This window comes from Fukomys damarensis, unplaced genomic scaffold (genome assembly GCF_012274545.1).
Source record: "Fukomys damarensis isolate Sample0158 unplaced genomic scaffold, DMR_v1.0_HiC HiC_scaffold_14, whole genome shotgun sequence".
Lineage (NCBI taxonomy): Eukaryota > Metazoa > Chordata > Mammalia > Rodentia > Bathyergidae > Fukomys > Fukomys damarensis.
The window spans coordinates 37,495,057-37,519,147 of NW_022900926.1; the positions used below are offsets into that span (position 1 = coordinate 37,495,057).

The following is a 24,091-nucleotide window of genomic DNA, read 5'->3' on the forward strand; positions in this document are numbered from 1 at the left end:
GATGCTGTGAACCCGCACTTCCGGCCGGAGCTTTGCGGTACGGTTTCCGGGTTTCCGGGTGGGTGCGAACGAACAGGCAGGCGAGTGGACCGCGCTGCGGCGGACTGACTAGACTATGGAGAAGCTGCGGCGGGTCCTGAGTGGTCAGGATGACGAGGAGCAGGGTCTGACCGCACAGGTAACGACCCTATGCTGGCTCCGGGCCTGCTCGTCCGCGGCGAGGATGGAGGGGCGGAGCGGGCGAGGGACGTCCCGCCGGCTGGTACCAGCTTCCTGGAGGCGCGGGGCACTCTCAGGACTTATCCCGGGGCACTGCTACCCGGAGGTGCACCCCTTGCTCCCTGTGGCTTCGCTCTCTCAGGACCCCGCTTGGCCCTCATCCCGGGTGTCCTTGCCTTGCGCGCCACAAGTCTCTGTGCTGCGGCGGGTTCGGTGCAGCAGGTGTGAGCTCTAGGAAGTCGGAGTCCCTCAGCCTTGAGTCAGAGTGAAGGTAAATGAGGTGCTTGCTGTGAGTGTGTTGGGGGTCTTTTGGATGTAGGGAGACTGAAGGTAAGCGCACAGGGCATGGTTAGGTGAAGTAACACTGAATTAAATTTTCTAAGGCACTGAGGTCTAGTAAGAGTTCTTTTTCAAAAATAAAAACCTTTGTTTATTGTATTTGCACTTTACCCGTGAGACTTGATAAAGGTTACTTCCTCCAGGAAGAGGGTTAAAAAAGAAGTGGAGTCCAAACTGCTTTGTAAGTGTTTTCTTATTTGCATACTAACATATTTTTGTGTCACTGAGAGAAGTGGAGCACTTAAAGTTGCTTTGTATTATATGAGGATCTTTTCTGTTAGTTCCCTTTCTTTTCCTGATTTACTCCCTTGTCATATTTATTCTTGTGGACAGGGCTCTGGGCTTGCCTGTGAGGGTCCAGAGTCTATAACGTAAGTATGTAACTGCTCGCAGTGAACTCTATAAATCGAACAGCTAGTAAGTAAGTTTATAATGTGTCTGGCACCATTTGTGCTGTGCAAAAAGTTAAAGCAAGTGAAGAAGCTTGAGATGGCCGTGTTACATAAGGTGGTGGATGAGACTTCCAGTTAGGATAACATCTGAGCATGGATCTGAGTGAAGGACCTTTGGGATATCAGGACGAGTACTGAAGAGCCTAGCAAGCACAGGGTACAGCTGATGACAAAGCCCTGTTCAAGCCAGTACAGAGGCCAGGGTGGCTGGAGAAGAGGGAGAGAAACGGACCAAGTGTAGGAAACAGGCAGGCAGAAGTGGGATTCTCAGTCCTGTTGTAGTTTGTATGTTTCACTTTTATGGGGAATGGGTTGGGATGCCTCTAGTTTTTGAGCAGAGAAGTGATGGATTTGAAAGGCTTACTCCACCCTGGAGGACATAGTGTAGGGTGAAGGTAGAAGTTAGAAGCCCAGAGGCTGGTCAGGAGACTAGTAGGGTAGTGCCAGTAAGAGATGACTTACTGTGTTAACACAGTAACAGTGGTTTAAAAACAGGGAGGCCGATTCTTTAAATGGCTTGAATATAGAGCCACCTGTTGGTTTGACAAGATTGTATTGTGCGAGCCAGAGGAACAAAGGCTGCTCCCATGGGGTTTGACCTGAGCAGCTAGAAAGATGGAGGCTCTTTTATCTGGATTGTTGGAAGAACAGGTTCCAGGAGAAAAATCACTTCACTGTGGATGCTAAGTCTGAGGTTTCAGGTAGGCAAATGTCAAGAAGGCAGTTGGATGTCCATTTCTGGATTCTATTGGAGGAAAGATGAGGGAGATGGGCTCACCAAAGGGTTGTGTGTAAGCAGAAAAGAGATAAGACCCAAGCTTTAACCTAGGCATGTCTCCAGTATGCAAAAGTTAGAATGAGTAGGAGTGAAAAAAAGAGGGAAAGGAGTGGCACTTGAGGAAGGAGAACCAAGCACAAGGGGTGCCCTAGGAAATGAGGGAAGAGTGTTAGAAGGAGGGGTTGTGTGCTGTGATAGGGTTCCTACATTAAAAATTGAGATTATAAATGGAGGTCGTGGGTCACTTCTATGAGAAGAGTTTTGGTAGCTAGGTAAGGATGAAAGCCTGATAGAAATGGCTCAGCAGAGTACAGAAAGGAAGTGGAGACAGTGAGTGCAGTATCCTGGTGGTTTTTTCTGTAAAGCAAAGAAATAGGTTAGGTAATCAGGGTGAAGTAGGATCAGGGAACATTTTATTTTTTAAATTAGAAAATACTAGATAAAAATAGTCCAGAAAAGGGGAAAATGATGATCATAGGAAGAGAGGATCATTTCAAGGTGCTGACCAAGAGGGGCTAAACAGGAGAGGCCTGAAGGAGGCGTAGATGCAGATGTTGTGGGTGGGGCTGTGGACTCCTGATTTGTTCCTACTGAAAAAATAAGGTTACCAGCTTCAAGTTTGGAGGAGGTGGATCTTGGAAGGTCAAGGAGAAAGTGTGAAGTGGTTAACGGTAGGAGAGTAAGTCGGTAGGGATATACATAGACTTTCAGAGTACCAGGATTCTTGGAGCAAGAGTCAGCATAGTTCCAGTTTTCTCTCCAGCCAGGAGTGCATGGTGGAATTTAGATTTTATCTGGTAAATACATTAGGAAAGCAGAGGGCAAAGTTGAGTGTATACAGGGTGTGATTATAGGAGAGCCAAAGAGAATGGGAATGGGGGAATGGTAGAAAAGTGGTAGGGTTCATAGGTAAGGTGAAATACTTGAACTTGAGCTTACACAGACACTGTGGATATTACAAGGATTCTTTTTTTTTGTTTGTTTGCTTACTTGCTTTATTAGTTTTGTTTTGTTTTTTGAGACAGAGTCTTACTGTGTAGTTCAGATCAGCCTTGAACTCACTATGTTAGCCCAGGCTGGCCTCAAACTCTTGTCGATCCTCCTCCGTCACCTTGCATGTGCTAGGATTGCAGGTGTGTGCCACCACAACTGGCAGTGTGCTTGTTACTAGTAGACATGAGGTTCGGTGGCTGCAGTATTAGAAAGGATTGGGGGGAGATGATAAGGAACCCATAGCCTAGAATTTGGAAAGGATTGTTTACTCCAGTGGTGAGGCCATTAAGACTGAGATGTGGTGGACAGACAGCAGTAACGTTTAAAAGATAAGAAATGAGAACCAGGAGGGAGTTAGTAACACAATGAGAATGGGGAGTATAGGCACACTGTCAAGGGGGACTTGAAAGCAGCTGTGTCTAGTAAAGAGGAAAGGGCCGGAAAGGCAGTGTGAAGGGGGAACACCTACCCCACTAACAGTCCCAGTGGTAAGCGTGCATGGGAAGAACACAGGCCCCTGGAGAGGAAGCATGAAAAACCAAGGTCAGACACAGCAGGAAGGCAGTGGGGATGATCAGAGGAAGGTGAGGATATGCAGACCATCATCAGGTGCTTGGGGTGGGTGGGAAATGGGCTTAGATTACAGATGTACAGGCCTGGAGCAGGGTATCCTGAGTTGAATTTCTTGTGCAGCTGATCTAAGCAGGATGGGGCACACAGTGGATGAGGCCTGGGATGTGACTGGGCAAGGAAGTGCTGGAGTCTGGGCTGCTCTGTCCTGCTGCTTAGGGTGATTGAGGACTGGGACGAGGCATAGTAGCAAGAGTCTGGGCCCTGATTAGGAAATACCTGGAAAGAACTCAAGGGGGAGAGGCCTGACCTATATCTCAGATGATCCCATTGTGCTTCTCTCCTCCAGATTCCTTCCATGGCCTTTCAGACCTCCACTGATCTGACTTTGCTTCCCTCCTCCAACTCCCCCAAGGCACACTGCATCCCACCATCTGTGTTCTTCAGGCTGAGTCTTTTTTTTTCTGCCCAGGATGCTTGGCATTTGCAAACCATTTCTTTTCAAGGTTGGAATCATCTCTTCCAAGTCTTTACAGTGAGGCCCTTCTTATTTCAGTTACTCTTACCTCTGTGCTTCCTGTTTAAAACTTGCCCCATTCTCTCATTGTCTCTCATTTATTTATGTCCTTCCTCATTTTGAATGTAACCATCATAAGGGCTGAATCTCATTTATCTTGTTTCCAGTTGTACATCCAGGGCCTACCACTACCTGCAGTGTATATGTTTATAAAGACTTGACCAGACCCACAGGTGCCATGTGGTTTGGATTTGGACAGGTGCTAAAGAGGAGCACTGAGGTAATCATGTGGCAAGGATCTAATGAGGGAACATAACAGTCTACACAGGTCTTTTATTGGACACTCTCTCACACACTTTTATTTAAAAGTCTGCAAGGTGTCTTAATATGTTTGGGTACTGTAACAAAGTTTCTTAGACCAAGTGGCTTATAAATAATAGAAATTTATTTCTTACTGCTCTGGAGTCTGAAAGTCCAAGATCAAGGTACCAACCAATTCTATATTTGGTAAGATCTTTCTGGTTCCTAGATGGTACCTTCTTACTGTGTCCTCATATGGTATAGGGGTGAGAGCTATCTGGGGTGAAGTCTGTTTGGAAAGAGTACCAGTCTCTGACCTGAAAGCTTTGATACCATAACCTAATTACATCCCAAAGGCTCCACCTCCTCATATCATCACCTTGGGGGTTAGGATTTTATCGCATGAATTAGAAGCAAGCATTTAGATTATTGAACAAAGTTTGAGACAAGTCACTTGCTTGTGAATCGATTATTCCATATTTACAAATGGAAATAATTTGTTACAGTATTTTGCCTTAAAGTTACATGAAAGATGGTAATAGAAAAATACTTAGTATTGTACAAATTTAAGCTCTTGCTGCTTTTGTCACAAGACTAAGTAGTGTACTCACTGTGACACTATAAAATACATACTTGTTCTTCATCCTCTTTCCTGGCATACAGCTCCTAAAATCCTTGGAATCTCTGAATCAGTCATGTCTTTTTGTATGCTGATGAGTTGGCTGGTGGCTGGCTGCCCCTGTTGGTTTCAGATTGGAGCTTGGACCCTAGAAAGACCTAGGCAGGATTAGAAGGTGGAGTGAGCCCTTCAGTCCTGTCCTCCAAACTCAGGAAGATTACGTTGATACCAGTGGCTGATAATTTAATTATTCCTATGTAGTGAATCCTCCTTAAAAACCCCCAGGGGATAGGAGAAATTTGGAATAATTGAACATGTAGAATATTCTGGAGGGTCCAAGCCTAGAAAGTCTGTGAAAGTTCTATACCTCAGCCTCCACTCCTTGACCTATGCATCTCTTCCTCTGTTCTTTTGTAACATCTTTATAATAAGCCAGTAAATGTGTTTCCCTGAGTTCTGTGAGCCACTCTTAACAGATCCTGAGGGAGTCAGCCTGTGATCAGCCTCTGAAGGGGTACAGTATAGGAACTGAGCCCTTGTCCTTTATGGCCCGATGCAGTTTCCACATGCATGGCATCAGAACCAACTTGTATCAGAGTATACCTGCCATGTTATAGCTGCAGTCCTTTCTGCACAGTGTGTAGCTTCAGGAATAAGTGTGAGTTGCCTGCTCTGTCCCTTCACTGTTCACATCGCAGATGGGCAGGTTTAACACGTTTATGTTGGGCACATAATTCGTATGTCCTGTTGCTGGGCAGCTTGAACCACTGGTGGTACATGCATGACTGCCCCATTGGGTGGCTTTTAATTTTATTAATAAAAAGACCGATAAGAGTGATGAGATTCATTCAAGCTGCCTGATGAGGCAGTCATGGATATACCATCACTGGTTCGAGCTGGTGGGAACTTGTTGACAGATCAAGGACAGTAGGACAAGGGGAGGCTGGAAAGAAGCATTATCTTTCCAGGGAGAGGGATCCAAGCCTGCAGAAGAACAAAGAACAAGACAGTCCAGAGCAGTGCTGCAGGAATGAGTCACAGAGAGGGTAGGACCACAGTGAGTGCCCAAGTGTCCAGTGCTTTCAAAATGAAAAGGAGATTCATGTCTCAAAAAAAAGCACCTGTGACTCAAAGCCAGGAAGGTGCCTTCTGTGTCTGCAGCCTTCTGTCATTTAAGGGATGCAGCTAGAGTGGTCAAGGAGATCTTCCTGCCAACCAACCTCTCCCGGCCTCAGACATAGCCCATGATAGGAGACACCAACTATGTGATGGGGCAGGAGCAGATTGGGGCCAGCCGAAGGCTGAGGCCTGGACAGCAGCAGTGTGGGTAGCCTGGGTAATTGTGTATGATAAGGCCTGAGTGGCCCCTCGCTCTCCAGAGTCAGATTTTGAATCCTGATCCCTAGGAAGAGACTCTTAGGAGGTCAGGCCTTTGAGGCATGATTAGGAACACAACTGTGTCCTTATAAAAGAGACGCTTTGCTTCTACCATGTGAGGAGGCAGCAGCAAACACCATCTAACAGACCCTTCAGTCTGCTTGCCCCTTGATCTTGGATGTGCAGCTTCAACAACTGTGAGATATAGATTTCTGTTGTTTAGAAGCTGCCTAGGTTATGGTGTTTTAGTGAGAGTGGCCAGCACATAAGTATTTCATCAGGAGCTGGATCCTGTACCAGCACTTAGATAATCCCATAGCAGCACTCAGTGTGTGTTAGTTAATGAGTTAGTGAAGGAGTGAATAGAGGTATGAGTGTGCGGAGGATGAATGGGGACAAGTGAGATTTTTGTTAGGGTGGAAGAGGCTTAACAAGTATAAAAGTAGATGGTCATGGTCTCAGAGAGAAGGTAGTTCTCTACAGAAAAACAAACAAACAAACAAAACCCAATAGTGTAAATTCCTGAAGAAGGTCTGAGTGGTGGGGCCCTAGTGCGGGTGGGAACTCATAGGAGGAAGAGACCCACCCTAGGAATCAGAGCAGAGGACAGGCATGGATGCTTCTCTAGCTGAGTGTGGCAGTTTGGTCACAGCAGGTGGTGAGGGAGTTCCTACTGAGGTGCAAAATATTGGGGCATAGATCCAAGCCTTGATATAGTCAGTGGTTAGAAAACAGGCTGACATAAAAAGAAAGAAAAAAATACAAGATAGCTGGGTGTGGTGGGACACACCTGTAATCCCAGCACTCAGGAGGCTGAGGCAGGAGGATCTGTGTGAGTCCTAGACCAGCCTGGACTACATAGTGAGTTCCAGGTCAGTCTCAACTACATAGTGAGACCCTGTCTCAAAAAAAAAAAAAAAAGGAAGGAAAAAAATACACCAGATATTAGAGGTCAGGCAAAGGTCTCTAGGTTTGCTGAAGTTGGTGACACTTGTAGATGCTCCTGTCCTGTTCCATGACTGCCCTCCCCCCAAGCAGTGCTTAGTTGAGGGACTGCTCAGAGCAGAGGAAGGAAGGTGGGAATGTGTCAGATGGTTGCAGCAGAAAGAGAATTTAAAAAAAAAAAAAAAAAAGGAAGGAAAAAAATACACCAGATATTAGAGGTCAGGCAAAGGTCTCTAGGTTTGCTGAAGTTGGTGACACTTGTAGATGCTCCTGTCCTGTTCCATGACTGCCCTCCCCCCAAGCAGTGCTTAGTTGAGGGACTGCTCAGAGCAGAGGAAGGAAGGTGGGAATGTGTCAGATGGTTGCAGCAGAAAGAGAATTTTGGGTGTCCCGTTGAAGCTATGTACCCTATAATTTCCACTGAGAAAAAGGAAAAGGGCCATGGACCAGATAAAGGGGTCCAATAGAGGAGCAGTCAGGTGGCAGCTGTTGAATCAGGTTGCTACTGGGAGGAGATTGGGGTTGTTGATCAAGAGCTTGAATTTTGAAATGAACACATCTCAGGTGATAAGAGAGCCCTGGAAGTTACCATTGGAAATTTGAGGCGAGGATCAGAAAGGGCAGGCTGTCCTCAAGGAGGTGGACCCAGGTTGGACCTGTGATCAGAAATCCTGAATGAAAGAGAATGATAGCAGAAGACAGAGGAAAAGGGTGAAGCGTGGCTATTGAGCAAGTTGAGCCCCCACACCTACCCCAAGCAAGTCGGGCAGCAAGCAGTACTGCTAGAATCATTGCGCCTTGTGCTCATTTGTCTGCAAATCTTTATCTTGTTATACATCTTTGTTATAATGTTATCTTGTTATATATCACTGTTATTTTGAAAAGGGAATGGTAGGAGTAGAGGACTTGGTGTACTCACTGATTGGAAGCCTTACCCTGGAGGGCAGTAGCCCAGGAGCCAGCTGTCCCTGGTGCCTCTCTTACCACCAAATCTCTGCTTGTTCATGATTGTGCAGAGGATCCCTTCACTCATCCCTGATGCAGCTGCTGCTCATCTTTTCTTGTTTGGCCTTTGCTTGTGAATTTCTCATGGGTTCTGTCACAGGTAGTGCTGTTTCATCATAATGCCATGAAGCCCTTGAGAAGGAGAGTGAACCTTGCCCTCCAGTCCCTTTCTCTTTGCTTCTTCTGCCTTTGGTGACAATTAGTAAAATAAGTGGTGGCAATGTTTTTGAGAGGGGTAAGGTGGCAATTTTAATGTGCATGTATTTTTGTTCTAGGGCTAAATTTTAAGAGATCAGCAAGATGGTTGGGGTTGTTCCTCATGGTTGAACAAGAAAGTAGCACACACATGCTATGCAAAGCAACTGCATGTGGCAGAAACTGCGTGGGGGCTGGGGGAAAGGATCCTGTATCTCCTACCTGGAAAATACAGAAGTTTTCTTGCATGTTGAAGTATTACATAGTTCTTTGAGTTAGGAGTTGGGAATTTTGATTTATCTCCAAGACACAAGTCATTTACTTGTGGATTGATTAGTTCATATTTACAAATGAGAATGATTTGTCCTTAGGCTTCATTTTTAAAGATCATCACACAGAATAGCAATAAATGGAAAAAGAGTGACTACGATACAGATAACCGTCCTCTCATTATTGAGGGAAAAAATAATTTGCACTTAGAAACAATGTGGTGATTTAAATTTATAAAGAAAAATAAAAATGAATGCTTTTCCCTTTCCCCATTAGTACTCACATCATTGTGGACTCCCATCAACCTTTAGAAATCATGATTAGTACACTGTTTGCATGTTTTAAATTGACAAATAGAAATTGTATATATTTATGTTGTATATCAGGATATTTTGGTATACATATACATACATTGTGGAATGGCAAAATTAAGCTAATATTTCTATTTTTTAGAGAATCATTAGCTCACTAAGGGCAAGCTTTGGGATTTATTTTTGTTTTGTTAAATTGTATATGATGTACTCTTCCTCATCAGAAACAATAAATATTACTTTTTTTATTGACAAGTTCGTTTGTCTAAGTGATCAGTTTTGCTCTAAACAGATACTACTGGAAATAAGAATGTCTGAAATTAAGGCAAATTTTAAGAAACATTTAAGATATGCTAAATCTGTGTTACATTGACAGAATACTTAGTTATTTTATTTGCTTTTCATGCTGCACAAGGATGCTGAGGTTAAATACTGAGGTAAGGCGTATAACCAAAGGTATTGTGAGCTGCTTCATATAAATTTCCTGTTTTTTGTTTAATCTCAAAAACGTATCATAAATATGTAGTTTTTTGTTTTGTTTTGTTTTGTTTCCAGTACCGGGGATCCAACTTGGGACCTTGTGCTTGTGAGGCAGGCACAGTGACACTGTGCTAAATCCCTGGCCCCTGTAGTCTTACTTTATAAGTGTTGTCTCACTTTCTTGTTGCCGGGACGAAATATCCAACACCCATATCTTAAAGGAGGAGAGGTTTATTTTGGCTCACTGTTACAGTCCATGGCCATTGGGCTCCAAGGCAGAAACTGCGTGGCAAAAGGGCCTGGATGGAGAAAAGTTGCTCAAGTCATAGCATGGAGGAAGCAGAAAGTAAAGGGAGGAGTTAGGGAGCCCAGTGACCCATCTTCCTCCCAGGCCCCACCTCCTAACCGCTCACTCAGCCCCTTAACTCATCAGTAGATGAATCTATCAGGAAGTACAGGACCCCCACAATCCACTCTTCAAAAGATCCCACCTCTGAGTATGTGAGAGTTTTGAGGGACATTCTAGATCCAAACCACAAGTGTATGTAGTAGTATAACTTAGACATTTAAATTTTAGTAGTATACTTGGTGATCTAAGTGCTTACTCATTACTGTGTGCTGGATTATCATTCTGTTCAATACGTACATAGTAATTTCTATTTTTCCAACATAATCTGGTTAGAATTTGCATGGCATGTAGTTATTTATTTATTTGGGTTTTTTTAATGTGTTTGTTTGTTTGTTTGATTTTCAAGACATGGTTCACTGTGTAGTCCAGGCTGCCTTGAACTCATGGCAGTCCTCTTGCCACAGCCTCCTGAATGCTGGGATTACAGGTGTGCCCCACCACACCAGCCAAATAATCATTTAAAATTTTTATTTTTTCAGCAGTTGAGGAGGTACCTAATGCTCTGTGAATTGACTTAAAATGAACTTTTTCCTGTTTTTGTTTTTTCATTTTCTTTGGTATTGGGGATTGAACTCAGCCATCACACTGAACTATATCCCAACCTTTTATTTTTTAATTTTTATTTTGATTTATTAATATAAAATCCCAGATTTTTCTAGGCTTGCACTGGTAATCTTCCTGCTTCAGCCTCCCAGAGTGCTGGTATTGCAGGCCTGAGCCTCCACAACCAGGTTAATCTTTCTATAATGAAAGTTAATTGTACTGTGTGGATAGGACACTGCTACCGGCCTTGCCCAGGGTCCCTCTTTAGTGCTTCCTGCACTGCTGCTGCTTCCCCTGCAAGTTGCAGTCACTCCTATTGCACCCCCAGCTGTAGCCAATGAGACTAAGGGAAGGTGCCCCAGAAGCCTGGCCACCTACCAGTAGGCTGAACTCCAGTTGAAACCACATCCTTGCTTAGCATCTTCCTCTTCCTTGTCCAGCTGCTTATACTTCCTCAAATGCTTCTGCTGAGAGAGATTTGTACATCACAGGCCCTGAAACCCACAGAATTAAAAGAATATAGGTGATCCCTCCCTGTGTGTTTCCATTAAACTTCAGCAGTTACCAGCGGGTAGCCTGCCTAGTTTTACCTGTTCTCCATATATCTCCTACATTGTGCCATTTTATCCTGATCAATATGTATCTACTGAATATAAATCCAGGATAGAAACACCATTTTGTGAAACATCAATGATACTATTATCGGACTTAGTGAAATTCCCAGTGTCATCTGATACTGAGAACCTATTCTTATGACTCTTACAACCACAGATGTGACACTGCAATATGCAAAACAAACACTGAGTGTGTATGTTAAAACTTTGCCTTATTTAGTGTAGGGTCAAATTAGCATATGGTAATTTAATTCTAAATTGTCCCTCTTTTCCTAAGGTCCTGGATGCTTCATCCCTTAGTTTCAACACTAGATTGAAGTGGTTTGTCATATGCTTCGTGGCTGGCATTTTCTTTTCTATCCTTGTGAGTAGATTGCTTAATAATTTTTATTTTGTATTAAGCTAATAGTACCCTCTAGTACGAAAAAGTGCCTGTTAGACTATTTTAATGGAACATATTTAGTCACCTATAATAAAGTGTTAGAAATCAATAAAAAGTTGTAGAAGCTATGGAGTTTTGCGAATTGTTAAATTGATTTTACTAAGGTAAAATCAGTGTGTCTTGAGAACCAGGGAGTCATTAATTTAGATGTGTTTATTACTTGTTTTAACTAGCCATTTAAAATGAGTATTTTTAATAGTGAGATTTATTGACAGATACAGAGTTTTTTTATGGCACATTTGTGTATACTTAAGCAAAGAGGCAGGAGATTCAAAGTAATACATAACATTGAAAGTTGTTTTTACTGTGTAGAGAGCATATACTAGTACATTTCTTTTGAAACATTTATTTACATAATATTTATATTACTACTGTATAATTTTTAATTTCAGCCATTTATAATTTCACATTTATAATTTCAGCCATTATGATCATGGAGTTATTTTCAACTAATTATAATGTCTGACTTAGGGAACTGGATTGCTGTGGCTTCCCGGTGGCATAAAGCTTTTTGCAGTGTTTTATACCCTTGGAAATCTTGCAGCATTGGCCAGGTATGTGTCTGTTGGCTTCTCAAGATGTACTGTTTGCTTTCACTATTAAATATATCTTTCTAATATGCACTTAGCTAGTAGGATGTTTCTGTAACTCTATATACTATAAATTCAGCCCCAGAATTTATGTTCATTCCATAAATACTTATTGTCTCCTCCTACATGCTAGCTACCATAACAGACAGAGCACTAATGAGAGTGGGCAGCATTTTGGGGAGCACATACTACATGCCAGGAACTGTTCTGAGCGCCTTGTATCAGTTATAGCAGGTTTACAGGAAAGGGCCTCATTCCTGTAGGGTAGGTGGATCTGGTTGCAGAGGGTGAGTCACCTGCTCACAGTGGTGTGCTCCTCATAAGTCAACTGGGGCAGGATTATCAGCAGGCAGTGGACTCCAGAGCCTAGGCTTGTAGTTGCTATGCCCTGGTCCTTGCTCCTGTGGAGCTCAGATTTAGTGAGGGAGGTGGTAACAACAAGCCAGAAAAAGATGTGATAGTATTGGTACAGTGCAGAGAATTCAGTGCCTAAGTAGCTATTAGTTTATGTGCTCAGAGTTCCTTTTTGAGACTTTTGCTGCATCTTTGGGTATGTGGATTGTTTTCTCCATTTGTGCTGCTTTAAGAGAATACCTCAGACCGAGTTAAAATGGATGTTTGTTTCTTACAATTCTGGAGGCTGGAAGTTCAAGATCAAGCCTTAGTGCAACTGCGTGCTGTCACTAAAACAGCATATTCGAACCATAGCTTGTTGTGAAGTATACTTTTAAAGTTAAGGAAAAATAAAACACATTAAAGAAAGATTTTTATTAAATAAATGGGTTTATCTTTGAAAAGCAGTTTATTTTTACATAGCCAGAAAAATTTGCAAGCCATCTCTGTTGTTTTTTGTTTTTCTATAGCACATGCTTTTTAATGGGACCCATTAAGCAGCTAAAGAAAATGTTTGAAACAACAAGATTGCTTGCAACTGTTGTTATGCTGGTAAGCAAATGTTGTTTTTAAACTTTTACTAGTAAAAATATTTTATGTATTACCATTTTATGAATGATTTCTCATAAAGTGTGTACATTATACTGCTCTTCTTGAATAAAATAAGTATATCTTCAAAGCTACATGACTACAGAACTTGGATTGTACTGTATTCTAAAGTTGTAGTTTGGTTAAAGCCTGATTTCTGTTGTATATTAACTAACATTGTATGTGTGTGTATGTATAAATGAAAATTAGAGCTTTAAGCCCTGTAGATTATTTGACTGTCTTTACTGTTTGGAGGGTAAGAGTAGAAGATAGGTTACTTCTGAATTCATTTGAATCTTCTCAGGAAAAATAAGCATTACTTGTCATCTGGGTTTTGTACCTGCCTTGTTTACTTCACAAATAATTCTAACATTGTGGCTTCTATAACAATACTGTACTTTTTTGGGTTTTTTGAGACAGGATCTCACTGTTAGTTCAGGCTGGCCTCGAAATCCTGTTTTGCAATCCTCCTACCTCAGCTATCCAAGTGCTGGGATTACTGGCATGACATGCCCAGCTAATACTATACTTTTAAATAGACCTTCATTGCATTGTGGGTCCTGCCCAAGACCAGCAGTTGTTACTCTTAAATGTTCTCTTTATCTTCAGCCTGGGTGTGGGGTGGAAGATGCATGCTTTACACCTGGGGCTAAAATGTTTCCATCATCATACACTTTGGGATATTAGGTAATTGATGTTTTGTGTAGGATGGGTGGAAGAACAACCCTTGCTCAAATCAAGTCTTTGAGTCCCAGTTCACTTGATCAGCATCTCTTAGAAATCTCTTGTTAGAGAGCATTTGTATATTTAAAGTGTTTCCCCCCAGTTTTGAATTGTTAACATTAGCTTTTTAAACACAACCAACCTATATTAATTTGTAAGGAAATGTTTACAATCTGCCTAGCAGTCTTACTCCATTTTTTTCACCAGATAACAAAACAAAACAAACTACCATTTTTTGGTGTAGTTTTATTTTTTTATGTGTTTAATTTCATATTTTGTTATTTTTGTAAATTTTCCAGTTATTTTGAATCTCTTGTATTATGTACAGTATATCAAAATATTTATTAACATTTAATTTAACCTAATAGGAAATTACCTTAAACTGTTAAGTCTGCCAAAAGTTTTTATTCCAATGAAATTTTACTTTATTTGTTTTATTTAAGGTATCTTAACCTTTTAAGTAATGCACCTTACACAACATAGTTGAGAGAATGTTAGAACATTTTGGAAGTATAAAATACTTTCCCAAAGGGACCATTGTAATTTAGGGATACATTTTGGGACCATAAAATTGTCATTGCCTCTGGGTGAATGCTCTGCTCTGTCTCATTTGCTACTCACACAGACTATGACTTAAAATAATGTTGAGGAAATCATCCTCATACCAGCCTACCACAGGAATACTGTGCAAAGTCATCTTCTGATTTCTCATTACAGTAGCCCTCTAGGCAGGACAGATGGGAATTAGAGATCTTTGTTAGAAGAAAACAGGTCTAGATAGGTGCACTGCTGTTACCAGGATGCTGAGATAACAGGCTGGCCTCCTATCAGGTCTGTAACACTGTCTCTGGCCTCTCCTTTTCACCTAGTGCCTGCCTGTGTGACACACAGGGTGGGTCACTAGAGCTACTCTCACTGGAGCTGGAGGTAATGCAGTTTTTCTGTATGAAAAATCCCTGGAATCATTAAGCCAATTAAATTCACCATGTATTGGCATTTGTACTAATGATCACTGTTGCTAGTCATTAACAGGAACATCCTTAGAATGGCTCTTTGTCTATAAACATTTGTCAAAAGTTCTTTCAGCTTACTTAATCAACAGATTAGGTGTTTCAGCTTGCCAAGTGTCTTAGTTTTTTTTCTCATTGCTGAGACAGAATCCCCAATACTCAAAGTTAAAGGAAGAAAGAAAGGTTTATTTGGCTCACAGTTTACAGAGGTTTCAGTCTATAATTGGCTGACTCCAAGGTTGAGTAGTAGGGCAGAGGGGCATCAAAGAGGAGAAACAGTTTATGGCAGGCAGAAGGAAGCAAGGCTACATGCAGCAAGAAGCAATTGACACATTCTTTCTGTCCTTTTATATTGTATCCAAGCTACCCGCCTTTAGGGTGGGTAACATACCTAAAATGGGACACCCTTAATCCTACCCAGAACTATGCCATACCTATCAGTGGACTAATTTAGTAATTACACACCCTTAATTCCAGCATCACACACCCTAGATCCTGACACCCCTGAAAAGCCCAATCTATGATCACATGAGGCTTTGAGGAACATCCAGATACAAGCCGTAACACTGTGAATTGTGCAGTTGTGGACTTTAAAGTAAAATGATAGTCATGGAATGAGAATTCACGTCTCTCATTTGTTCTGTATTACATTATCTATGCAGATGACTGCAGACTTGTTTGTGCATTTGTATCAGGCTTTTGAAGGATCTCAGACTAACCCTTCACCTCTCCTTCCCTACAGCTATGCTTGGTGTTTACCCTGTGTGCTGCTCTTTGGGTAAGCTATGATGACTTTCTGCTGCTATTCTCACCGGCTGCAGTATAATCACACCATCATGTCAGAGTAGCTCCAAGTCTAGTTTTCAAAAACTTTCAAAGATTAAGTGTTCCTAAAATGGAATTTGTAAGTCCAGTTGGGTAGGCGTAAGGTGGAGTCTACTGTCTATAATGTAGATGGAGTTAATTGTTGAATGTATAAATCCTCACAAGCTGAGGCTGAGCTGATGTCTTTGACACCATCTGATGGGAGAAAGGCTCAGACACGTCTGGGTCCTCTGTCTTCTCTCACTGCTGTGAGCTGTGTTGTGACCCTGTGGCTCAGAAGGAGGCAGGAGCAGTAGAGGCTGACAGGATAGTCAAACCAACAGGCAAGAGGACTGGAGACTAAAAGAAAATAACTAAAAAGAGACAGAGGAACCTAAAGCAGTCTTTTACCACTTATGGATAAATGAACAGCTCTTCATTAGACTGAGGAAGTTATATCTTACAATCTTCACTTACTCCAGCTCCTGATTCTCAGTTTTATTCATTTATTGTGCCATACCTCCTTCCCACAGGGCTTGGTAGCAGTTCTTGAGCTACCAATTAAATAACACATTTTTTCAAAAAGAAAGGCAATGTATAATACATTATTTAAATGTTTTATTAGAAATTTTCTGATTTTCTTTTTTATTTTGATGATATAAAGTTACATGAGAGTCACTTAGATTTCATTTCCCAATGATAAAGAATATTCTTTGGAGGCAAGATAGCCTCTTTAATAAATGGTATTGGAAAAACTGGATTTCAGCCTGCCAAAGATTAAAACTAGACCCTTATCTTTCACCATGCACTAAACTAAAATCCAGGTGGACTAAAGATCTAAATATTAAAACAGAAACACTAAATTTGTTGGAAGATAAGTTCGGCAGAACTCTTGAGAATATTGGCATAGGAAAAGACTTTATGAACAAATCCTCAGTAGCAAGGGAACTAGCAGAAAGAATCAGCAACTGGGATCTTATCTTATTAAAAAGCTTCTGCACTGCAAAAGAAACCATCAACAGAACTGAGACAACATACAATGTGGGAAAAAAATTTTACCAGGTGCTCCTCAGACAAAGGACTATTACCTAGAATAAAAGAACTCATAAAAATCAGCCCCCCCAATATAAAGACCCAATTCAAAAATGGGCATCTGAAAGAACAGACATTTCTCAGACAAAGAAGTAAAAGCAGCAAGTAAATGTATGAAAAAATGTTCCATATCACTGGTCATTCTAGAAATGCAGATGAAAACAACACTGAGATTCCACCTCACCCTACCAAGAATGGCTGCTATGAAGAAATCACCCAATAACAAATGTGCATACTGGAGAGTGCAGACTGGTGCAACCACTATGGAAATCAATGTGGAGATACCTCAAAGAGCTGGGATTAGAAATGGTTTCATTTGACCCAGCCATCCCTCTGCTGGGTATTTTTCCAAAATAATTAAAAGAATCACATCACAGTGATATATGCACACCTGTGTTTATAGCGGCACAGTTTGTAATAGCTAAAACTTGGAAACAGCCCATTTGCTGATCAGTTGGAGACTGGATAGAGGTGTGGTTTTTTTTCTAAAATGGAATACTACTCAGCCATAAAGAATGATAAATGAGAGTCATTCATAGGAAAAGATACATATTGAGGATATACTCCTAAGTGAAATAAATAAGTCACACATGTATAAATACCAAATAGTTTCCCTGTTGTGAAAAACTATAATGGTACATAAGATCCTAATGATATAATTAACAATGTGAAATAGGAAGAAAAGGGCTAAAGGTGTAGGGGAAATGGGTAGGGTAGGGGAAAGGTAATAAGGGAAAAAATATAAGAAAATGGAAAAATGGAAATAAAGTATTTGTAAATAGGGAAGGGAAGAGGGTGAAGGGAGGGCAGGGACAAGGGGAAAAAATGAGAACCAAGACCTGTCATGTAAAGGTACAAAATCCCAATGATGAATGTAACTGTACTGTATACCTAATATGAACCAATAATCTTAGAGAGAGAGAAAAAAAAAAGAATATTCTTTAAAAGGTTTTGTAGATCTCTAGGAAACATTGGTTTCTGCCTTTGGAATGTTCTAGTTCCTTATGTAAGCAAACTAAAAATAAAGAAGCAACTAAATAAAAACAGCTGTGGCTCCATGGTAGCACTTTTGACCAGCATGTACGTGGTCCTGGGTTTAATCCCCAGCACTGAAACCAAATGAATCAACCAAAAACATGATACAGATTCTCAAAATAGATTATTTTTGAGAAATAATAGCTTGGAAACTGTTTTTACTACAGAAGATCACAATAATAAATCGTTTTACTTCAAAAAATAACTCAAGAAAAGGAACAAAGGGACATGAGTAAGTAAATTCCATGTGAGAATCTAAGAGAGATTTTAAATGTCGATCCAAAAAAGTTAACATCAGTTTTTTTATTACTAAACCTTCAAAAGCTTAAATCTTTATTACTTTTATGCACAATTATTTCAGTGATATTTAATAGGTAAGCTTTTGAAATGAAATATATTTTGTGTGTGTATAAATTTCTTACATATATCAGACTAAACTTTAATAAAATAAAAGGAGCCATCATCCATATTTGTGAGGGGAAAGAAAAATTGAACTTAGTTATAAAAAGTACTTTTAAAACTCCCGAACTCATTTCTGTTTTTGCTCTTGTTAGTGGCATAAGAAGGGACTGGCCTTATTATTCTGCATATTGCAGTTCATGTCAATGACCTGGTAAGTCTTTTCTCATACTAGTTAAAAAGTTAAAATGGCCTAGCATGTGAAACATTTTGTTTGGAAACTGTGAAGCTCTAAATTTGGGTTAGAAACATGTGCTTTGGAGCCAGACCTTGTGAGACCCTATGAGGTGAGGTGAGGTCAGGGCTAAGTCCTGTTGTTTCAGACATTGAGCTTCAGTGGTACCTTTAGGAGGGGGAGCTATGGAAGTTGGGTGCATCAGTGGTGGAGTGGGGAGCTATGCTCATGTAGAAATACAAGGACATGATCGTGAAAGAAAAGTGATAAGAAATGTAGACAGTGCCCCATGATCTTATAAAAGAGGCCAAATCACAGGGTGAGCCTGAGTGAAGGTCAGTCCACCAAGCATTATGCACACTGTTGCTGGGTAATTACGAGTAGGAGCTCCTGCTGGTGTTTTTTGTGGTCCTGTGATAATCTAGAGATGCTTTCTGTACAGACGGTGACGTGAACACTTGTTGAGTACTGTTTTCGGGCTGTTCTACTGGTAGTTTTCTCTCCCACTTTCTGAACATCTGAGCACGCATCTCCCTGGTCAAACTGTCCTGTTCTTTACAGCCCTTTGTCTGTCCTACCCCACATCTGGTCCATCTGTGTAGAGGTGCAAATATTGGTCTGATTGAATATGCCTCTGCTGGCTCCTTGCCCTCCTCCGTGTTAGATGGTGAAGAGTGTTTGTTTCCTAGAGGTATGTCTTCATACCAGTAACTCCTTCCTGATTTTACAGCTTTAAATTTTTGATATTATCAAGCCTGGAGTCAGTTGTTCTTTTGGCCCTGCTCCTCTTTTCTATTGATAGATAAAACATCAACAAATGTTTATAGTTGTCTACATATTTCAAAGTTATCATATAATGTTTTTTCACTGTAGTGCAGGGAAATTGGATCTCTTATTTTTCTTCTTATTTTGACTTCTGTTGCCTAATCTGTACTTAATAATTGATTTATTCTTAAAAGAGAATATATTTCTCAGTTATTTTATAGTTCTATATCAAAAATAAAAGTAACTTTTTATAATGGGATGCTCAAACTTTAGCATGCATTAGAATCGCCTGGAGTGTTTGGTAATGGTCTAGGGCTGTTGCTCAGTGGTAAAGCACCTACCTAGTTTGCCAAGATCCAGGTTTCAGTCCTCAGCACTGAAACACACACACACAACACACGCAAAACCAAAAAACATACTGCTGGATAAAACAGTCTTGTGTTTGAAGGTATCTGGGTGGGACCTAATGCTCTGAGTTTTAAACAAGTTCACAAGTGATTGTTTTTCCTTCAGTATTGGGTCAAACTTCGAGAGCCTCTAAAGGGTACTGTGCTGTTGTTTGCCATAGTGGTAGACATAGCCTCTTGGCATAGAGGAAGCTGTGGTGTACAAATATCAGTAAACATTTTTGACTCTTTCTTGCAGGTACAGTCTGTCATATATCCCATATGCAAGGTGAGCTTGTTTGAATTCCATTGTGTTATTTCTGATTCTTTAATAATCACACAAATTAGGGCAGGGATTTAGCTCAGTGGCTCCACCGCCTGCCTTGTGAGCACAAGGACCCGAGTTCGATCCCCAGTACCCAAAAAAAAAAAAAAAAAAAAAAAAAAAAAAAAAAAAATCACATAAATTTAAATAATTTTACATTAAGAGATTTTTTTTTTTTTGGTTGACATTGACTTTCTTGCTTAAAGGAAATAAGTTTTGTTTTGTTTTAATGAGTTGAAAAGATGTTTGGCACTTGTAGTATCCACAGGGAAGCATCTTGAATATGTGAAGGAAATGGGTTGGGAATTTATTCCTGCCTTACCACTTCAACATTTGTAGTTAGGAGATTTTTGACAAGAGACTCTACAGTAACTAGGATGCAGAAACTGGGAAAATGAGATATGATGAGTGTTTTTAGCAGCAGAAATATAATCAAGAGGTAACTGCCATTTTTTCAACTTTTCTAAAGATATTTTAATTTAATTATGGAGGACAACCAAAACTAATTCCAATTTAGACCTGAGAAATTTGGAAAAAATTCTGGAAAGGTGTGACTTTGTTACTTGTGAAATTAGAAGACGTGAGATCTACCTATCCTTCTTGACTGGGAGCCTGGTCTTCCAGAAGCAGAAGATAGAATGGAGACCCCTGTCAGAGTTACAGTTGAGGGTGATGTGCATCCAGGACCCACCCTGGCATGTGCTGCTGTATGGGTGAGGAGGGTCCCAGGGAGAAAATGGAGCACCTTTGTAAAGAGGCTCACCGTGGGGTGGGGCACAGCTCAGGATAGAGAAGTAGGTTCTTAGATATAGCTATCTGTAATATTATATATTTATATATGTATGTTTAGAAAAAGGAAAATTATATATCCAGTATAAACAGTGAAGGAAATTAGTGTCAAACAGATTATTCTTTTTGATGAGCATTTATTATAAGGAGAAAATATTAATTGAGTCAAATACAGGTGAAGAAGCTAGAACAAGAGCTCTTAGAGCTCACGTAGTGTACCCCAGATGCTCCCTTGGCAGCTTCTCAGTTCTTTCCAGCTTTCAGCATGGAGGGAGGGTTAGAGAGACCTCAGGTCTGTGCCATCCAGAGCCAGTTTCTACATAGGTGGCACAGGTCTGGAAAAATGACTGCTCCTTCCCCAGAAATGCAGGATCCTGCACTAAAGAACAAACTGTAGAATAAATCTCACAGTTTTTGGTGGATTTTTTTTTTTTTCCTGGTACCAGGGATCAAACTCAGGACCTTGAGCTTACAGGGTAGGCGCGGTGCCACTGAGCTAAATCCCCAGCCCTTTTCAGTCGATATTTTTAACAGTCTAACTAGAAGTTGTTTTTTTTTTTAAATGAATATGTATTATGTAATAATTCAAACATACAGTTAAGAAAAAATGTGAAAGGTAAATGAGATTTATTAATTAATGTTTTGTAATTCTCAGAATGAAGTGTTAAACCATTGTGCTTTTAAAATTCATGTTCTAGGGGCAGGGATTTAGCTCAGTGGTGCTGCACCTGTCTTGCAAGCTCAAGGTCCTGAGTTTGATCCCCAGTACTGGAAAACAAAAACAAAAATCCATGTTTTAGCAGAGTGTGGTGGTACATGCCTATAATCCTAGCATTTGGGAGGCTGAAGCAAGAGAATCACCCTGAGTTCAAGACCAGCTTGAGCTACAAAAGTGAAACCCTATCTCATTATAAACCGAAAACAAAATAAAACTTCAAATCCAGTTCATTCATTCTTTTTCAAAGTTAGTTTTTTTGTTAGGCTATTTTTGGTATTTAAGTCTCTTTGTATTAAGATCAGCATGTGTGCTGGTGAATATTTCCTAAGGTAAACACTATTTTGGAAATTAGTAGCTCTTGATTTTAGATGATATTCAGTAAAGTTCTAGTTAATCAAAAAATATGGAGAAGAGTCCAGAGAATTTCACTGTAAAGAGGCTTTCTTGTAGTTGGCAGGAACTCATTTTGCAGATTTGCTCTTGCAGAATATTGTTACATCTGCTTTTTTCCTCCTTTTCACCAGGGATGCAGTACTTAAATGCTGTTCTTCTATCCTAAGTTGAAAATCTGAACCATCTCATGGGAAAGAACACTGGAAGGTGGGATCGTCTGTTGTGCAGGGGGATATTCCTGGTTCTGTAATCAGTCCATCTGCAACTCAAGCCCATTGTGTGTCCTGGTAAAACCACTCTTAAACTGTTCCATGCTCATAGTTTTAAATGCACTGTTGTTATTAACATGATTTTCCAAAGATAAGATTTTCACTGACAATTGTAAATAATCTTTAGCCACTTTTTAATCTTTACAAAGGAGCTTTTGAAATGTGAATATTTAAGGGATAAATCTGTGCTGTGAGATATATGCAGTTTATTTGGCTTTTAAAAATATCTACATTTTTAAGATACCCTTTTTTAACTTTAAAAATGTGAAATTTTTTACTTTAAGCTTAAAATTCCTTATTACATACATGTAATATAAATAATATATATATATATATCTATATATATCTACAATTTTGAAATAAACCCATTCTTGGAAAAATAACATTTTCTGGAACGGATTTATAATATTTTAAGTGGTTCAACTCAATAAATTTTTTTCATGCTGTCTTTAGGTAGACAAATGAATAATATACAGACCATGACCTAAGAAATACTGCTGAGAATAGATGTGTGAAGGTATTAGCACTGAAAACAGCACCAGCCAGGCATTCCGGAAGGGATGACAGTGGGGCACTGATTACATAGGTGCTGACAGAGGGGAGGGGACCCAGGTGCCAGCAGCAGTGGAAAGCTGCTTTACCCCAGGGTGGAATCGGCAGGAGACCACTGCAGAAGCAAGGGGAGATGGCCATTGAGAGGTAGCAGAGAGGGAGAAGCTGTACCTGGTGCCCTTCCTCCCCCATGGGCTGACCCCAGCCTGGTCAGTGTTCAGCAGGAAGGGGCAAGTTGGCACGGCCACTGTGACACAGTAGTGCAAAGAGAAGGTGGCTTTATCTCAGGCTAGTGAGGGTCAATAGGGAAAATAGGTACAAGAGGGTGGCAGAAGAATCGCTTTTGCTTAGTTAGCCTGGTAAACAAGGGCTGGTGAATATTCTTTTGGGATAGCAGGTAGATCATCATGGAGATGAGTCTCTTCAGGACAGGGTAGTGATTGTTAGGGTATTGTGAGTAGTTGAGGTCATTGGTGTTGAAATACAAGGTGGTTGGTGTGAGAGGGGGGTTGGCCAGGGTCAGGCCCAGGGACCTTGGGAGTTGAGCCTGCTGGTTAGCACCCTCCTCCATTGGTGCAGAGAAGAGCACGTTCTGAGGAATGAGAAGGTACTATGCAGGACAACCACAGATGTCTTGGCACCAAGGAAGTCTCGGTTGCTACAATGAGGCATGGGGAATGCTGCTACAGAGGCTCCACGGGGTGCTTTATGGTGTGGGATGCAGCTCACCAGCTTTGGAGCAGGCTATGCAGCCCCCAGGCAGAGGAAAGAGATACTTTGGAAGAGGTGGGGCCAGTGAGTATAGGAAACTGGCTGTGGAAAACACTCCAGAGGACAAGAGACTTGCTTGAGCCATTTAATAAATGACAATAGTAATAAATGGGCTTAGTTTTCAGAAAAGATTGGGAAATTGCCCTCATGTGCTACATACCCTCTTTGGACCTGTCTCTTCCTCGTGGTTCTGCTGAGGTCCTGCTGGCATGCACTGTGGATGGTCAGGTTCTGATAGGCATATCCACTCTTGGCATCCACTGTGCTCTGCTGTGTCTGTGAATCTTGTTTGCTTGTCTGGCAGCAGGAGGCAGGAATAATATGCAGGGAAGAAAGCAGAATTGGGAACCCTGTTGAGAAATGGCTGTTGACTTTAAAGTTGAAATGCTATCTGCTTGTCTGGGTTTAGCCTGACCAAAGGAGGGGCTTTCTAGGAATCCATTTGAGAGAAGCAGGAGTCAGCTGGAGAACCTGAAGTCCAGGCAACCCAGGTGCTGAACTCCAGAGTCCTTGAGTGAGAGCTACAAGGGACAGAGCATACAGATGGCTAGCAAAGAGTAATATACCCATCTTGCCTGGGAGCCTGGTCTTCCAGAAGCAGAAGGTAGAGTGGAGACCCCTGTCAGAGTTACAGTTGAGGGTGATGTGCATCCAGGACCCACCCTGGCATGTGCTGCTCTATTGGTGAGGAGGGTTCCAGGGAGAACATGGAGCACTTTTGTAAAGAGGCCCCTTTATAAAGGGGCACAGCTCAGGATGGAGAAATAGGTTCTTAAATCTGCTGAGGCTAGGGCTGGGGATTTAGCTCAGTGGTTCTGGAGCCTGCCTTGCAAGGGCAAGGACCCGCATTCGATCCCCAGTACCACCAAAATATAT

General features: G+C 41.1%; 1 protein-coding gene across 2 annotated transcripts; it reads left to right on the plus strand.

Annotated features, from left to right (window-relative positions):
• Sft2d1 (SFT2 domain containing 1) lies at nucleotides 1–22,127 on the plus strand. 2 transcript variants are annotated; one of them, XM_033763329.1, is made up of 9 exons: nucleotides 100–178; nucleotides 9,306–9,327; nucleotides 11,214–11,300; nucleotides 11,850–11,932; nucleotides 12,832–12,913; nucleotides 15,425–15,460; nucleotides 18,168–18,226; nucleotides 19,658–19,687; nucleotides 21,755–22,127. In XM_033763329.1, the coding sequence occupies exons 2-9, from the start codon at nucleotides 9,307–9,309 to the stop codon at nucleotides 21,792–21,794; spliced, it is 438 nt and encodes a 145-aa protein (XP_033619220.1). In that variant the 5' UTR covers nucleotides 100–178; nucleotide 9,306; the 3' UTR covers nucleotides 21,795–22,127. The 2 variants fall into 2 exon arrangements, with proteins under 2 accessions (XP_010608855.1, XP_033619220.1); XM_010610553.3 differs by lacking the exon at nucleotides 9,306–9,327 and having other exon boundaries at nucleotides 1–178; nucleotides 21,755–22,126.
• The last annotated feature ends 1,964 nt before the right edge of the window (nucleotides 22,128–24,091 follow it).

Coding starts and splice junctions, on each gene's coding strand:
- Sft2d1 (XM_010610553.3), top strand. CDS start 116: ATGGAGAAGCTGCGGCGGGTCCTGAGTGGTCAGGATGACGAGGAGCAG. Junction 11,933..12,831: donor AATCTTGCAGCATTGGCCAG/GTATGTGTCTGT, acceptor GTTTTTCTATAG/CACATGCTTTTTAATGGGAC. Junction 18,227..19,657: donor CAGTTCATGTCAATGACCTG/GTAAGTCTTTTC, acceptor TCTTTCTTGCAG/GTACAGTCTGTCATATATCC.